At 43.0% G+C, this 17,741-nt stretch overlaps 2 protein-coding genes across 4 annotated transcripts in view; one reads left to right on the forward strand and one right to left on the reverse strand.

The window, feature by feature from the left end:
* Positions 1 to 2,014: 2,014 nt before the first annotated feature.
* ERP29 (endoplasmic reticulum protein 29) lies at positions 2,015 to 9,676 on the forward strand. Its single transcript, XM_035017024.1, has 3 exons — positions 2,015 to 2,293; positions 6,847 to 6,985; positions 8,845 to 9,676. Exons 1-3 carry the CDS (start codon positions 2,150 to 2,152, stop codon positions 9,345 to 9,347), a joined length of 786 nt encoding a protein of 261 aa, XP_034872915.1. The 5' UTR covers positions 2,015 to 2,149; the 3' UTR covers positions 9,348 to 9,676.
* A 3,833-nt stretch (positions 9,677 to 13,509) lies between these two features.
* Positions 13,510 to 17,741, reverse strand: part of NAA25 (N-alpha-acetyltransferase 25, NatB auxiliary subunit) — a 73,619-nt gene continuing 69,387 nt past the window's right edge. Inside the window, exons 24-25 of one of the 3 annotated variants that reach the window (XR_004681419.1) lie at positions 16,462 to 16,627; positions 16,286 to 16,373 (exon numbers count right to left, since the gene is read on the reverse strand). Coding sequence is in view for 2 of the 3 variants with exons in the window: in XM_035017028.1 (XP_034872919.1) it covers positions 16,251 to 16,373 (123 nt within the window). In the remaining variant the exon portion in view is untranslated. Of the gene's footprint in view, positions 16,374 to 16,393; positions 16,628 to 17,741 lie in introns of those variants that run through there. The other 2 variants (XM_035017028.1, XM_035017029.1) reach the window with 2 other exon arrangements.

Here is a 17,741-nt window from a genome sequence, read left to right on the forward strand (position 1 = left end):
GACTGGGACCAGGGCACTACTAAAAGGAAGCACTGAGACAATTATTGTACTGCATTGAATTGTTGCAGTTCATAGCAAAAGTACCGATATTTCCCTTCCCTCTCCAACCAATCCTCTTCCTTCACTTTTTTCAACACCTACTTCAAAACTATGACTAGAAAGTCATTCCTGATTGATCATGCTAACTAGGTGTACCCAAAGCACTTACACGTTCGGAAGTGAATAATTTAAAAAGTCTAAACATCTTATAAAGGGTTCTAAAAACTGTTAATAGCTCCTTATTGAGTGCAGGACAAAACAGAAAATTCTTAGTTTGATTTTCAAGACTTTCCCCTACCCGGGCTTAAAACTGTCTTACTAACTAGTGTTTTGAGAACTCTCTCCAGCCAAGTCAGTCTCGCCAAAAATCATCATGCTTATTCTCACTTCTGCTCCCTTTTCATTTGTTCTCCACCTAAAACGTTCTTTCTTCCAAGGCTTAACTCCATTTCCACTTCCTACACGAAGGCTTCTTTAACCACTTTAGCTCGTAATTTTCCCCTCACCTTCTATCATTTGTCTATGTAGCTCATTTTATTTAATAACTTATTAGAGCAAACTCAAATTTTTCCAAACCCCCCAAAACACATACACATGGACTCTTTCTTTCAAAATTTCTATATAAACCGGTTGTCCATTATAAGATCCTATGATCTCTGATGATTTTATGCACCACACATTAGACATATACAATGGATAATATGGTGCTAAGCCCCTCATAATGTGTATATAATTTATTCTCTTACCTCACACCATTTGTTGGTAAGTTTTGTGAATTCCACCCTACAAAATTCCTCAGTTCGACCCTTCCCTCTCATTGTGTGCTATTGCAGGACCTTAACCTCCCTCACCTAGACTACTACAATTGCCCCTTAACCAGTCTCCCTGACTTCACCCTTCTCCCTTCTTCCGATCCACTCCCTTGACTCCTTTTTTTCCCCCCACTCCCTTCCCTCTTAAGTGACAGCAAATCCAACTTCACTCTCCTGGTTAACACCTGTGGTGGCTCTAAACCTTTCAGCTTGATGAGAACCTTTGCAATGTTCTCCGGTTTACCTTTACAGAGTCATCATGTTTTTCCCCTTTCTAGAAATACCCTTCTGTGTTTGCCTTGCAAATGCCTCCTCCTCCCTCACGATCCAGTTCAAAAGTCATTTCGTCTTCAACTTTCCCTGAGCAGGACTAACTGAATTTCCATTTATGTTTTCACAACACTCTAATGGTCTTATTACTATTACTTATTACTATTGCCCTGTCTCCTCCTCCCCAACACTGTGAGTTCCTTCAGTCCAGAGCTCTGTCTCGTGCATCTCTATTCCGTATTCCCGCAGGCAAAACCAGGATCTGGTTTAAAGCGTGCCCCGAACAAATATCTAGGGAATACAATTATTAGGACTTTTTTGTTTTGAAGACCTCCAGGAGCCCAGGACGTAGCTGGGCGAGTACTCCGCTTTCAGTAAAGCCCGTTTTTACAGGAGCCCGGCGTCTTGCCGCGGAGGCACTCACCACAAAGCAGGCGCTGGGCAGGGTTCAGGGGTGGCCTTGACCCCCATGCTGACGAACAGCCGCGTCTGCGCGACCTACTCGGGTCCTGGCTAAGGGAGCTGTGGGAGTATGACCGACCTCGTGAGGATGGTAGCACAGACTGACTGACAGACTAAAGCAGTAGCGGGTCCCAATGGACTGCCAGACGGGCCAAAAGCAGGAACAAATGATGGCCAGCCTCGTCATCTTCGAAAGTAAAGAGAGCGAACTAATCGCTGCAAGACGCCAGACACGCGCTTCGAGCCTCTCCTCACGCAGAGGAGGACGGGAAAAGGGCAGGAGGACTGCGAGCCTCGCCGAGTGCGCGTGCGCAGCAGACTCTTTCCGCCACCCGCGGCCCCGCCCCCACACCCTAGGCCTGCGCGAGCTTCGCCGAGTGCGCGCGCGCGCGGCAGCCCCATTTCCCCGCCCCTCACGTGGCCCCTCCCTGTCACCCTAGGCCGGCTCGAGCCTCACAGGCTGTACACGTGCGCGCATCCGAGCCGGCCCTGCAAGTCACGTGACCCCCGACTCCGAGTTTTCTCTACTACAGCCTTCCTAGCTCCTACTGCCAGAATCCGGCGTTATGGCTTCCGGCACGGCCCGCGCCGCTCCTTTCTCCCCGGTATTTCCCCTTCTCTTGTTCCTCCTGCTATTTTCCGCTCCGCATGGCGGTAGCGGCCTGCACACCAAGGGCGCTCTTCCCCTGGATACAGTCACTTTCTACAAGGTAACGGGGGTGGGGGAATCGCGCGCAGGTGCAGCCTGAGCATCGGGGGGAGCGCACACCCGTGGGGAAGAAGGCAGGGCTGGCAGAAGGTAGTCTGTAGCGACGGTCCCAGGGCTTCCCTCCATCCTAAAGGGCTGGTGGACTCTGGGCCGGGGCCATACCGTGACCATGGGGCACACAGGAGCCAGGGTCCCCGCGCACCCTTGCCTTTGCAGTATTTGTACTTCCTCTTTTGCAAAAGAGCTGCGGAGATGCAGTCTAGGGAACCGGGGGCCCCTTCCCCGCACCTAGGGGGAGAGGGCGGTGCCGGGCAAGATCCAATCCTCGAGTCCCAAGTGGAAGGCCTGGAGGGCGGTGCGAGGCGGACGCCACAGTGCTCCCGGCTGTGGTGGGGCTGGGGAGGTGAGGGAGGTGGTTGGAAACCCGGCGTGTTAACTGGCGTTTCCGCGACCCTCTTCCCTTGGTGTGGAATGCACCCTGCTTTGCAATACGCAAACAATGTTCAGAGATCCTGTGTCTTCCTGAAAAGTGCAAGCGTTAAGAATAAGGGAACTCTGTAGGGAATATCTTGGGCTTAGGGACAAAATGAAAAAAATCGGGTCAAGACTTGGAAGGATTCGCCTGGGTAAATGGACGTTGGAAATGTTGAAGGCTGACTGCAGTCCCAACTCTCTCCTCTGGCACCTGTCTTCACCCACCGACAGCTTTCAACTTCGCCTACAAGGTGGGCAAACTAAGCATTGAGAGAGAAGCCATTCGTTTTATTTTCTTAATTTGTATCCATTGCTGGGAAGTGAAGTTCTAAGTTCTAAATCTGTCTCAAACGGTTGAACTTTTTCTATTCTCAAAAGGTTTCCTTGTCCTAGATTTGGCATCTGTGGCTTATTCAAATGTTTAAAAGTGTAGGTATGGTTAGTTGGTTGTCAGGCACACCCCACAGCACCCTATGCTTTTGGGGCCTTTATTGGGAAGATTACACCCCACCCCCAAAAGCAGGAATGGGATAACATCACAGACCAAGTGTGACTTAGGGAAATTTTGCACTGTAAAGTTAATAGTATTTCCTGTTCAGTTGGTGCCTCTCTGTTTTTACTGCTACCACGCTGGTCTCAGTTGTCATTACAGTAGTCTTGCAGGTCTCACTGCTCAGCCTTTCCTCCCCCCTCCTGACCATTCTCCCTTTTGTTCCTTCAGCTCCAGCCATACATGCTTTCTGTCCTTTGAGTATTCCTAGCTCATCGCTGACATGGGCCCTTTGCACTGGCTGTTCCTTCTGACTAGAACATTCTTTGCCCAATCTTTGAAAGGCTGGTTGCTTCTCATCATTCAGGCTTAGGTTAAATATTACTTACCTTCTCAGAGTCCTTCCTTGACTTCGTCTTTCCCCTGTCAAAAGAGCCAGTCACATTAGTTGGATTTCTCTGTGGAGCACTCATCACTCATTTTTTACCCTTGTCTATTTTATCATCTCCCACGCTAGAATATGAAGAACTGCCTTGTCTATTTTGTTCCCTGATCATCTGCACGACCTAGCAGGTTACCTGTCACATAGAAGATAATAATAATTTGTTGAATGAATGAACAAATGTCTTCAGTCCCTTTCTAGATCTTCCTTCCATCACCACTGAACAAAAGGGGAGCTACCTGGTAATACGTCCAGGGGCCTTGTGCTTTGTCTTTCAGCAATTTCCAGTGCCTTTTTTTGTTTCTTGCTTTTCACCATCACTAGAAATAAGAGACCCTGCCTCCTTTTTTTTACTGCTTTGTTCACTTAGAGCAGTGTCTGGCACGTGATAGGTCCTCGGTACCTTTTTATTCAATGAATGAATGATGAATTCACCTTCATCTTGAGGAAGCAAGTTGCCTAAATATAGGATATGGTGGAGTCGATTCCTTAAGGATAAAGAAAGGAGACAGATTTCTAAAGCAATTAAGAGGTACAGACTGATTAATGAAAAGGAAAAAATTCACTGTGCAAATGTGTGCCATTCAAAACCATTCTGCCGATGGCTTAAAATGGCAGAATAAAAGATGGAGGCCTCTCAATTCTGTTTCAGTGTTAGACCACCATATAATTATTAATTATTCCATAATACGAATGTAGGCTCCTTGAAGGTAGGGATCCTGTGTTTTGCTTTTAAAATATTTTTCCCCCAGACATATGTAGCATCTGCTACCATAGCCTACCCTAGTTGTGTTCGTCTATCAAATATTTTCAGAACATCTGCTACATGCCAGGCACTCTTGGGCAATAGGGATAGAGCAGAAAACAAGTCAGACAAGGCCTTTGTACTCATAATGTACGTTCTAGTGGAGAGGACAGACAACAAACACTCAGATAAGAATTTTAGTGAGCGATTAATGCTGTGAAGAAAGCACAGCAGGGTAACGTGATAGAGGAGGGTGAAAATGAAGTAGTGCTAGCATGCTATGAGTGGAGGAGGCCTCCCCATGGGGTGGGGGTGGGGGACCACATTTGAACTGAGCTTTGAATGAAGGAGTTGGGGAAAGTGTATTCCAGCCTTCCAGCCAGCAGAGACAGCAAATGAAAAGGCCTAAGTGGAAATGAGTTTGTTGTGCTGAGCTGAAATAAGGACAGTCAGGCCAGAGGGATGTGATCTGATTTATATTTTAAGTCTTATCTGTGGGGCACCTGGGTGGCTCAGGTGGCTCAAATAAACAAATAAAATCTTTATTTTAGAGATAAATTTTCGAGAGAGAGAGGGAGAAGCAGGCTCCCTGCTGAGTAGGTGCCTGATGTGAGACTCAATCCCAGCTCGGGATCATGACCTGAGCCAAAGCAGATGCTTAGCCGACTGAGCCACCCAGGCACCCCAATAAATAAAATCTTAAAAAAAAAATCTTACCTGCCTTTAGGCCCCCAGAGCTCAGATTTTGGGGCCTCACTTAAAAAAACTGCCTGTTCTGCTAGCTTCTCCTCCTTTCCTTGTGTCTCAAGGCAGTGTTAAAATATTTTTTAAAAGCTAAAACCAAATAGACAACACACAGGAACAAAGACTAACAAAAACTGGAATGATGTCAATTTGTGACTTAATTATGACAGTGATTGTCTATGATGAAAAATTGGCCAGAAGTGATTACTTTGATTAGAAAAGCAAAAAATTATAGGAGAAGGAGAGGGCAGTTTGTTAGAATAAAGCTGTGCATTGGGAGAAACCATCAAAACAAAGATCTTGGTGATTCCTCTAAAACTTAAACAGAATTACTATATGACCCAGCATTTCCACTCCTAGGTATATACCCAAAAGAAATGAAAACAGGCATTCAAACAAACATTTGTACACAAATGTTTATAATAGTGCTATTTACAAATAGCCAAAAGGTGGGAACAGCCCAAATGTCCATCACCTGATGAATAAATAAATAAAATGTGGCCTATCCATACAATGGAATATATTTTCCCACAAAAAGGAATGAAATACTGAGACATGCTACAACATGGGTGAACCTCGAAAGCATGATGTTGAGTGAAAGAAGCCAGGTACCAAAGGCTGCATATTGTAGGATGCCATCAGAGTGACCTCATAGAGACAAAAAGCAGATAAGTGATTGCCAGGGGCTGGGGAGAGAAGGAGGAATGGGAAGTGACTGCTTAAAATGTGTATGGGTATGTGATTCCTTTTCAGGAATGTTCTGGAATCGATATTAGTCATTGTTGCATGCTAGTGTTAATGGACTAAATTTCACTGTACTGTACACTTTATTTTTATTTGATTTATTTATTTGAGAGAGAGAGAGAGAGCACAAGCAGAGTGAGCGGCAGGCAGAGGGAGAAGCAGGCTCCCCGCTGAGCAGGGAGCCCCATGTGGGACTCAATCCCAGGACCCTGGGATCATGACCTGAGCTGAAGGCAGACACTAAACCGTCTGAGCCACCCAGGCGCCCTGCTGTACACTTTAAAATGGCTAAAATGGTGACTGTTGTGTGATGAGAATTTTACCACAATTGAAATAAAGGTCTTGACCCTGACAGTTTAGGACCTGGAGATCTAGCCAAAGGAACTGTGGTCTAGGGAGGGGACATTGTCCTAAGCCTGCCTCTCAGCAACTTCCTGTGAGCCCTGAAACTGCATAGTTCAGCCTTCGGCTCCCTAGCCAAAGCACCTCTATGGGTGCCAGATGGTTGGTTGGTTGGTTTTTGTTCATTGTTTACTGAGAAAGGCCCTCTGGGATGATGGGCATACCATGGGGCCAGTGGGGCCAATGTAGTATTTTCTAAGGGTTCCCTTAATCTTACTGAAAAGGCCACTGGAAGAGAAGGCCTTAATAGAGCTGCAGCTTTGTTTATTCTTAGCAGGGTTGTATATGTCTTTGATTACTGTGAACCAATACCTAATGGGGTACCAAACACCAATAAATTATTAAATGATTCAATGGGTCAATGAATGAATGAATGAATACTAGCGTGTGAGCACTTATCTCCCTTGCAGGCATGGTTTCCATTCTGTTTCTTAAACAAGGGTCCCTTGAGAAAGGGAATTAGCCCCAAAGGTCCCTGGAATCCTGGACTTGCTCAGCTCTCTGTGCCCTCAGGTCATTCCCAAAAGCAAGTTCGTCTTGGTGAAGTTCGACACCCAGTACCCCTACGGTGAGAAACAGGATGAGTTCAAGCGTCTGGCTGAAAACTCGGCCTCCAGCGATGATCTCTTGGTGGCAGAGGTGGGGATCTCAGGTATGGACAAGTCCATCATGACTGTGGAGGGCAGAAGGGGAGGAAACTAGGAATTATTTCCATCCTTGTAGGTGGAATACCCAACACTTTCCTAAGCCACACAGGAGTGTAAGTGGGATCATGGCCTCGAGAATCTGGTACCCGTGGCAGGCTTAGCTTGAGCAGATTCTGATTCTGAGCAGAACCTCAGTTCGTCCTTGCAGGTGCCCAAGGGAAGGGGATTCCCCCATCCCTCACCCTCCACCCCACACTGACATTAAACCTACTCTGAGAATCTGGAGCTCTCCTTGCAGGGGACTGGTCAGAGGAGGTATCATGCTTCCTAGGGTCTCCATAGTCACTTCTCCATCTTCTTTTCGGCTGTTTTTTACCAAAACGATTGGATTTTGGCTTTAACTCAAATTCATCAGAGCTACCACTAAATCAAGGACAGCTGTCAACCACAGTGACCACTCTTAATAATAATAGTTGTCAACATGTGGTGGTTCCCAGTCTGTAAAGGTGTGCACAGACAGTGCACTTTGCATCTTCACTTGAACCCTGCCTAAAAAGTGAGGCACATTTTCTCCATTTTTATACTTGAGGAAAACTGAAGCTCAAGGGACTAAATGACTTGTTTCAGGCCATGGAGTAGTAGGAAGTGGCTCATCCAGAACTCCACCTGAGTATTTATTCCCAAGTGCAGTGGTTCTTCCCTCTCTCAGCTTCCTTCCAGCTGGGATGCCCCAGTTCCCTAGCTAGCTGGAGAGTCTGGTCCTGGGTAGGGATAGTTGCCACACTTTTCCAGGGCAGTCAGTTCTGACCCAGCTGCAAATCCACTCCCTTGGGGCTTTTAGAAAAATAGCAGCTGACATTTATCAAACATTTACCATGTGCCAGGCCCCTGTGCTAAGTGTTATCCATGTATCTTATCGTTGTGACAACTCTAGGAATAAAGTACTATGACCCCTGTACTTCATGCTTAGAGTACTGTGCTCAAGATTATACAGTTTGAAGTGGCAGCATGGGACTGGAACCCCACACTTCCTATACTACGGCCCCATAACAGGCAGCCTTGGCCCTTTCTTTTTGGCAAGGTATAAGAAACCTGATGTCACAGCATCAGTCCTCGGCACTGCTACTGCCTGTTAGGAAGTACATAGCAAATACCATAGATTGCATTGAACTCTCCAGGTTAAGTGCACTTTTCTCCCCATTGGGTCTTCCCAACACCTCACATGTGGTAGAGACTCTGCCTGTTACCTATCCCATGTTCCCCTTGCTCACTAAGCTCCAGCCAGAATGGCACTTGCAAGCCTTCAGTCCACCCAGCTTAGTCCTGCCTCAGAGCTTTGACACTTTCAGTCCTTCCTACCTGAGACATTCTTCCCAGATTATCACGTGTCTGCCTCCTTGAAACTCCAGTCCTTCATCTCGTATCATCTCCGTAGAAAGGCCTTCCATGACCACCCAAAGTAGGCCTTCTTACCTACTGTCACATCATCCCATTTTATTTTTATCTTTTTGGCACTAATTATGTACATTTGTTTACCATCTCTCTTCTTACCCTTAGAAGAATATAAGCTCCTTGAGGTCAGAGAAGTTGTAACTCTTCATCATAACTAGATCCGTAGCACTCAGAACAGAACCTGGCGTATAGTGGGCATAGAATAAATATTCAGAAGAATTCCCATTTTGCAGATGAGGAAAGTGAAGTTCAGAGAGGTTAAATGACTAATGCCGCGTGGCTAGGAAGTAGCAGAGGAGAAATGTAAACACAACCAGGATCCTTCCTGCTGTCAGCTCAGATAGGCCTCATAGCAATCTCCTGCCCTGCATTCCTCTTGGTCTTGCTCCTCATACCTGATTTCTGTTCACAGATTATGGAGATAAGCTGAATATGGAGCTGAGTGAGAAATACAAGCTGGACAAAGAGAACTACCCAGTCTTCTACCTCTTTCGGGATGGGGACTTTGAGAACCCAGTCCTGTATAGTGGGGTGGTTAAGGTTGGAGCCATCCAACGCTGGCTAAAGGGGCAAGGAGTCTACCTAGGTATGCCTGGTTGCCTGCCTGCATATGACGCCCTTGCTGGGGAGTTCATCAGGGCCTCAGGCGTGGAGGCCCGCCAGGCCCTCTTGAAGCAGGGGCAGGACAACCTCGCAAATGTAAAGGAGACTGAGAAGAAGTGGGCTGAGCAATACCTGAAGATCATGGGGAAGGTCTTAGACCAAGGTGAGGACTTCCCAGCTTCAGAAATGACCCGGATAACCAAGCTGATTGAGAAGAACAAGATGAGTGATGGGAAGAAGGAAGAGCTCCAGAAGAGTTTAAACATCTTGACTGCTTTCCAGAAGAAGGGGGTCGAGAAGGAGGAGCTGTAAAAAGGCACTCCGGGTTTTCCAGGGTTTGGTGGGAGTGGGGAGGGGAGCGTTACCTGCTGGCTGTGAGAGACCCTCCTGGGATGTAAGAGAGTGATGGTTAAGGTGGCACTAATAAGCCAGAAATCTGAGCATGCCCAAACATTGACGCTGATGTGACCGTGCGTGGGACATCACTATAGCCAGTCTGTGTATAACTGGAGCACTTACCAGATGGCTTGTGAAATTCCCCCTCTGAAGGAATTGGTGCTATAAAGAAGAGTGTACGGCCCAGGTCCTTGACAGGTGTTATTCTGACCCAATTAAAGTTTCTGTGTTTTGGTTAAAAGGGATCTGAAGCCATTCAGTTTTCTTTCACAAATTATACTTTGGCCTGTGATCTGCTTTCTCCTTTGAATTTATTTTTTAATCTAAGCCAGTATGGAGCGCACTCTACCACGGTAATTGACTATCCTTTTAATACTGTAGAAACTGGTCGCAGCTCAAGGCCTACCTATATTACTTTCCACCAGTGTTGAAACTCCAGTGGACTGATTGTGGGTGGCAAAATGCATTGTCCTTTTTCTGGTCCTTAAAGTGGAATGGCAACTTTTTTTTTTAAGATTTTATTTATTTATTTGACAGCACAAGCAGGGGGAGCAACAGGCAGAGAGAGAGGGAGAAGCAGGCTCCCCGCTGAGCAGAGAGCCTGATGCGGGGCTTGATCCCGGGACCCTGGTACCACCACCTGAGCCAAAGGCAGACGCCTAACCGACTGAGCCACCCAGGTGCCCGTGGAATGGCAACGTTAAAGAAGCTCAGTGTAATCATTTTCCATACTCCATGAAAAACATAGAGCAAATTCTTAGTTTTACTGATAAAAGCAGATGGTTTTTTTTTTTTTTGAGTTGGATTTAGATAGCAAAATAATAGAATTCAGTCTAATTCGAAAGTTTTTTTTAAAAAGGGGATTGTTTTCCATCTAAGCTACTTTGTCACTGTCAGTTACTCACTAAGTACCAATATTAAAGAAGCGGAGTGGGAGACCACTGTACTGACTTAAATCTGTTTTCAGGAGTGATGAGCAATTACTTGCAATGGTAAGGTTCATGATACCATCTCCACTTTCATATTTAACTACTTGGAAATACCAAAGTGCAGCTCCTGAAATATTTATTATTACAGCCACACAAAGAAATTTGAGTTGAACGGAGTTAGCAAGTAAAACCTTGTCTGTATTCCTCCATTTCAGCCAGATTGGTATTTAAAGTCACTGGAAACTAAAAAATGCAGGAAAAACCATGTGTTGAATTGGATGGAACAAAAACAATTGTGGTAGCTTAGGCTCACAATTCAAACCAAGTAAGTAAAAGATGTTCAGGGGTACCTAGGTGGCTCAGTGGGTTGAGCGTCTGACTGGATTTCAGCTCAGGTCATGATCTCAGGGTCATGGGATGGAGTCCCAAGTCGGGCTCTGTGCTCAGAGCAGAGTCTGCTTTGAGATTCTCTCTCCCTTTGCCCCTCCCCCCCATAAATAAAACCAGAAAAAAAGATGTTCAGACCTAAACACCTGCCGGTAACCAGCATAGGTACTCTCAACATTTGAGAAAAGGATGTAACTCTGTATATATTTCAGTATTTCCCCTACTTGTTTCATTCTAATTGAAAATTTTGGAAGATCTCTCTGGATGCTTCTCACTGATAAACTTGTTTAGCTGTTCTAGTTTTTTCTCATCTGTATAAAACAGGTTCACTTCCAAAGAACTAAGCACTGTCGTAATGGGACATACAGTAAGACAAATGGCAAGTAGGGAGAGAACTCTGCAACTACATGCATCCACAGTCCCTGAATGTGATCCCGTCAGTTGTGAAAGGTAGCAGCACATGAATGGGTACTTCATTGGATGAGTCCAGGCTGAGTATTATTATTTATTTATTATTATTATTATTTTTTTATTTGAGAGAGAGAGAATGAGAGACAGCACGAGAGGGAAGAGGATCAGAGGGAGAAGCAGACCCCCAGCTGAGCAGGGAGCTTGATGAGGGACTCGATCCCGGGACTCCAGGATCATGACGTGAGCTGAAGGCAGTCGCTTAACCAACTGAGCCACCCAGGCGCCTGAGTATTAATATTTATAAGCCTAGGGTCTTGACTCGAAGAGCCATTGGGCAGGGCTAGATTATCCTATCAGAGGCTCTTTATATCAAATATTTTTCATTAAAGATGGGCCCTCTATAAGCTCTATAGAGTCTGAAGTGACTGGCATATGCCACATAAAATTAAATCTTCCTTTACACTTAGGTCAAATGGATTCCTTCCCTCTTCTTCCTCTAATTAAATAATATTGTGGCTCACAATAATATTGATGCTACTAATCAGACTACAAGGAAGGCTATGGACTGGCTTCCCAGAATCAAACAAATACAGACAATTTCTCAGGAATTTGTAGATAACCTGAAGCAAGTGAGACCCTGGATCCAACAAAGAACCTCATTCTGAGGAACTTGTAAGTTACCTCAAATAATCCTTGGCAATTGGTACCACCAAAAAAGTTGGCATCAGAATTAATTCAGGAAAGATTGATTGTTCAATAAATAACCAAGACAGAATCTGAGAATTTGAATGTAGCCATCAAGACTAAGAATGTGAGATGGTGGGTTGGGGGTGGTCTAGATTTCAACTCCATCTGTGCTTAAGGGTTTGAATCTTCTATAACCCTTACCTCACTAGGTAGTCTTAGGTGATAGCCTTACCTGCAGTAACTTCCTTTCTCATATATGTGAAATAGTACACTTTTAACTGGGATACATGGAAGCTGGAGGTTGCAAGAGCTCTGTGGTTCCATGTATAAACTGCTGTAGGTACCCCACAATTTTTATAAGCATTTGGCTCATGGTTGCTTACCTTCTATTTGTTACTGTGAAATATGGGTCTGGATCAAGGCAGTGACAGCATCTAAAAATGGAAGAAAAAGTATAAACCTGAGCCCACCTTTTGGGGAAGACTAAAAATGGCAGTTGAGCTGCGGACTCTTGGTTTTGGTGCAGGTTGTGATCTCGGGGTCGTGAGATCAAGCCCCACACTGGGCTTGCGCTCAGCACGGAGTCGACTTGGGATTCTCTCTCCCTCCCTCTGCTTCTCCCCTGTGCACATGCACACACACACACACACACACACTCTAATAAATCGTAAAAAAAATAACATATTGAGGTAAATCCAAGTACCCACCTTTTATAACAGGGAAAAAGAATGCTGAGGTGGAGTAGCAGGCAAAAACAGACTTTTCTCAGGGCCCAGACAAGGGCATTTAATAGTATAGGACAGAAAGGAAACTAGGAGCTCCTCTTTCCACTGTACTGTCTGTATGTGAGAATCAACTTTTGATCTCAGCCTGTGGGCCCAAGTGCTCTTGGATTAATCATATCATCAGTCAGCCTGAAATCCTCCAGTAACTTCCCACTAAATTTCTGTTCACACACACACACACCCCCGCCACTATACTTTCTACCCCGTTTCCTTCCCCCTTTCGACTCCTTTAAGCCCAGTCACTTGAGCCCTTTTTCGTCATTCACTGGAACATGCTCAGTAATTCCTGCCTTGCGGCCTCTGCAGTTAGGTTCCTTTCTCAGTTGTTGACTCTTCATCAATCAGGTCAAATGGCACTACTCCTGGGCCCAGGTTATCACACACCCTGATTTACCTACAACAGGACTTACAAACTAATGTTTCTTTTTCTTATCTCCTCCCCCACTTGGACCACTAACTAGGATGTGTGCTCTCATTTACCACTGTATCAGCAGAGCCTAGTGTAAAGAAGTGTCCAATACATGTATGTTGAATTCATGAATGCTAGCATGTGAGGTACTACTTTTAAACAAAAAGGCCAGTGGCCTTGGAATAAAAATTTTAAATTCACGAATACTACAGTTTTGTCAAGGAATATAACACTCAGTACAAAACTGAGATGAATTACATCATTTAAAAGGTTGTGGCTTCTAGGAATCCAAACAGATATGACCCAGGCAGAAATGCCAACTTAAAATGGAAGTGTTTATATAAATTAACCCATCTAGTTGAATTGGCTATGTATGCTTCACTTAGTTCTGAAGAAGGAAGAATATATACTTCCCATATTAATAAATGACATCAAATAAGTAGGAAGAGTTTCAATAACAAGGCCATAGATACATTGAAACCCCTTTTTATATTAAAAGTTTAAATGAAAGACAAATCCAGGTTGAACATAGTGATTGCAAAATATAATGCAATTTTGAACAATTAAAATTATGAAAATATACAAAATTGATGGGCAACACAGCTAGGCATTTGTACATTTTCCATTATGTGAAGAACACTAAAAATTTCTCTATGCTTTATCCACATCAGATAAATGATTTAAACCAAATGTTTGCTTTGGAGAGTCTTAACTTAGGATCTCAGTAGTATAAAAAGCAGTAATTTTTCAGTCTGTAAACAGTAGTCGTGTTTTTTCTTTCCTTTTTTTTTTTAAATTATCAATTTACCACACAAAAACAAACACAACAACAACAACAAAAAACCCACACAAACCAAAAACAGCAGCAGCAGCAATGGGTTATTTGGGAATTCTCTTCAAATACCAATGACATACAATTCCTGGAGGGTGCTTTTTACTCATGTAAGAATATATATATATATATATTTTTTTAAACTGTACACAATTTATAGTGCATAACAGTTTCCAAAAGAACAGATCAATAAAAGATATTGGCCATTTCTGCATAATTTCATTCTTTTTACAATTATCCCAAAATGTAAGAGGTTGGATCTAATTGGAATGCTACATTTAGTAGGAAAGTCAGCAAGTAACAAAGGAAGCATAACCTCAACATAACATTATTTGTCACTAAAACCAGGAGAGGTCCCAGGTGCCCCTAGGCAAAAGACTAGTTAGGTAGACCACTGGAGTCAAGCACTGTCCCTGAGGACCAAAGCCAGCTCACTGACCACACATATGCTAGATTGACCATGGTCAGCTGAAGACTTGTTTCATGGAGGATTTCTATTTCTATGTACAGTATTTTTGGATATTCAAAGAAACATCATTTCAAGAACACATGCCATACACACATACCCCCAACCCTCATACACACACCAAGTTCCATCATTTTAAATAGGCAATAGTTTTATGAAATTATGATACATTGTCATTAAATTAGATTTGGAATCAGTAAGAATTTTCAACTCATCTTGTTCAAGGCAGTTCTTCCATTTGGGATGGGGTATGATGGCTGTGGGTACCAACTTACATCAAAAAATAATTTCTTGAAATTACTTGATGGACTAGGATTTCCAGCAAGTCTTATTTTGAACAGATAATGTAGTAATTTTCTTAAAAATCTCCTTGGAAGTTTAAGCAGCTATTAATCACCCTATCAAATTGTGAATCTAAGAAAGTCACGATGAGGGGACAAAATGCAATTGTTTTGCATACAAAGATTTCCCAAGCTCGCTTTTGTTTCCTTTTGAAAGAAAAAAGTACCACATTTCACTGGAGGAGTAGGAAAGGACCTGTAAGGTCTTTAAGACCAATCAACCCTCCATCAGATGCTTGAATTTTCTCATCAAACTCGTATCTTTGCTCTTACAGAATTACTAACTTTAATGGTGTTTTGAGTAACAAAGACCAAAAACAGAAGCACAGATTCAAATGCAAAAAGTTATCAAAGCAATTATATCAACTGTGTAACACTTTCAAGAGCAATGTTTATCTTTTCTGTCAGACCAACCTCTGAAGCTATAGTCTTGGGGAGCTCCAGGTAAGCAATGTAAACACCATCCTGGTGTAATTCTCAAGTTTGAAGAAAGTAGACCAAACGTCAAACCCAATGGGTAACATTTCTTTTGCCAGCCTAAAACTTAAAACCTAGGTTAAGTCCATAATATACATTCCTTCCTTCCTCCCCAAACCCCCCACTTAAAAAACACTAAAGTATTAAATCTATTTTCAAGCATATATATATATATATATGCTTGAAAATATATATGTAAAAGCATATACATATATATATATATCTCACAAAACCAATGACATTGGTATTAGACTTGCTTGCATAAATTATGTACACCTCTCTTCTTTAAACAGTGATTCCCATCTTTCCCAAAGATGGAGAAAGACAGCAAGCTAGTCCTCAGCAGGCTCATAAGTGGTCTGCACTGCTTTCCCCTCCATATGGTGTAAGTTAACACAAGCCTATCTGTGATTTAACTTTCACAGGAGCTAGGATGGGGATTTCTTGGCTTTTGGACTATTAAGCCAAACACTGAGTGCCCGTGGTCATCTGAGTAGTGCTCTTCAGTGACAGGTGCTTATGCCAAATATCATCTGAGGCTCTTTGGGTACCTGCTTTGGGTTCTGTGGGAGCCAAGCAGCTGAGGAAGCCTCAAAACTAAACTAATGTGGAAAGAGGGCCTTCTCCCAGTCACGGTCCCCCTATACTTCTGCCTTCTGCTTCCTAAGGCTCAAGGACCAGACCAAACACCCGCTACGATAATGGTAGGCCCATTCAGCTGCTCTGAGGTCAATGCTTTATGCTTAATTTCTATTGCTGCTTTTATAGGACCCCCCCCCCCGCACCCACCCACCAGATGTTTCTGGTGATAGAAGGAAAGAAGAAAAGTGGGGCTCTCTTGAGGCTGCCATATGCATATGAACATGTATAAAAAGTGGTCAAACCCAGATGAGGGTCCTGCTTCTGCTTTATATACAATAATTTAATCAGTTGTATACATTTAATACCTAAAAAATTAATTCACAATCAAAGTCCTTCATGCATTTTATGAGGAAGTTCTGGATTAAAATGATGGTCAACCAGTTGTAGCTTTTGCCTGGGAAGATGATGTCATTTTCTGCTGTAGAGTCATTGGTGCCTGTGGTTCACACTTCCTTAAATTTTTAGTTTCTTTGTGGTCTCCAGTCTTTTTTTCAGCAGCTCTCCAATTTCCAGAAGTGAGTGTAGATAACTGCTCTGCACCTTCCCTTGCACAGTTTTTGAAAATTTTCTCTCTTCCTACAAAGGAGATAAGAATTAGTGGTCTTGCTCTGAAAGCATTCCCCCAGATTATAGTTCCACTCATAGAAGTAAAAATTACCATTACCTTTGATCTCACTGCAAGCTCCATCAGAATACAATAGGTCATTTTCAATTTCATAAAATGCAAAGAAGGCTTAAAGCTCATCACAGATGAGTATTTTTCCATGTGATTTTTCACTGACACCTTACTGCTTTAGCATCATTATTCTTTCAATTCTTTCATCAGTATTCTGTTTTAAGTTATACAAAATAAAAAAACTGAGATTCCTGATTATTAATGTTCATCCAGAAAAAAAGGTAGAAAATTATTACTAAGTAGTCTGGATATAAAATCACTACTATTTTATTAGCTGTACAAAATAGAAAAATTAAGATTTCTGATTATTTCATCAGAAAACAAAAGTAGAAATTATTAATTTGGACATTATCAGAGCCACTTCTTAAAGGCATCAAATTTACCTTTTACCTTTGCCAACTTTTCTAGTTACAAAGTCCATGGGTTCCAGAGACCAAACAGCTAAAAAAATAACAAAGCTTTCCTAGACCTCCTCAAATATGTGCTACACACTTGACCTGCAAGTAGAGACTACAAAAAATAAAGGGATGGAGTATTCAAACAGAGAAAGGAGGTTGGCTGAGAACTGGTTAGGGTTACATGAAGTTGGCAATTGCAAAGCCCTGAAGAACCCAGGGAAGCACACCTTTTGGCCGAACAATATTACCTTGAGACCTCAACTACTTTGGAAATACACATGTGCTTTAGTAGAGAAGGTATGTAAAATACACTTCATTCAGGACTGTAGTAAAAGTAAATGTATATAAACAACTAAAATATCCAATGGCTATGATCCATTCATATTTTGAATACCATACAGTTGTTTAAAAGAATAAGACGGATGTATATGCATTAGCCTGAACAAATCTCTTGAATATAAAGTTAGGTGAAAAAAAAGCCAAGTTTCAGTGTAAAATAGAGTTTATCATTTACTTTCAAAAACCTACCAGCTATTAGAGTACATTATAAGGTTACATTAAAAGGTCTTGGCACACAACCAGTTTCAGTGGATACCCCTAGGGAAGAGGGAAAAGGACTAGGCCTGGAGGTGGCAGCCCAGAGGCACAGTGTTTCAAGTTAAGAAAGAAAGGAAAGAAAAAAGAAGTAAACCTAGTGGAAACTGAATTGAAGAAGAAAAAAATTTTTTCCACCCAAAAGACAAAAGCCAGCACTATATGGACCCTACATTTGGTGGCTGGTGCTGCTTGGTATAAGTATTACGACTTCAATAAAAATAGGCAATAAAATACCCCATCCTCCCATACCCCCTCCATTATTGTTTTGTGTAA

This window comes from Mirounga leonina, unplaced genomic scaffold (genome assembly GCF_011800145.1).
Source record: "Mirounga leonina isolate KUSES-001 unplaced genomic scaffold, KU_Mleo_1.0 Mir_171, whole genome shotgun sequence".
Lineage (NCBI taxonomy): Eukaryota > Metazoa > Chordata > Mammalia > Carnivora > Phocidae > Mirounga > Mirounga leonina.

Excerpts from the sequence above, each read along its gene's own strand:
- ERP29 (XM_035017024.1), top strand. The coding sequence starts at position 2,150 with ATGGCTTCCGGCACGGCCCGCGCCGCTCCTTTCTCCCCGGTATTTCCC. Across the intron at positions 2,294-6,846 it reads ATACAGTCACTTTCTACAAG|GTCATTCCCAAAAGCAAGTT; the intron begins GTAACGGGGGTG and ends CTGTGCCCTCAG. Across the intron at positions 6,986-8,844 it reads GGCAGAGGTGGGGATCTCAG|ATTATGGAGATAAGCTGAAT; the intron begins GTATGGACAAGT and ends TTCTGTTCACAG.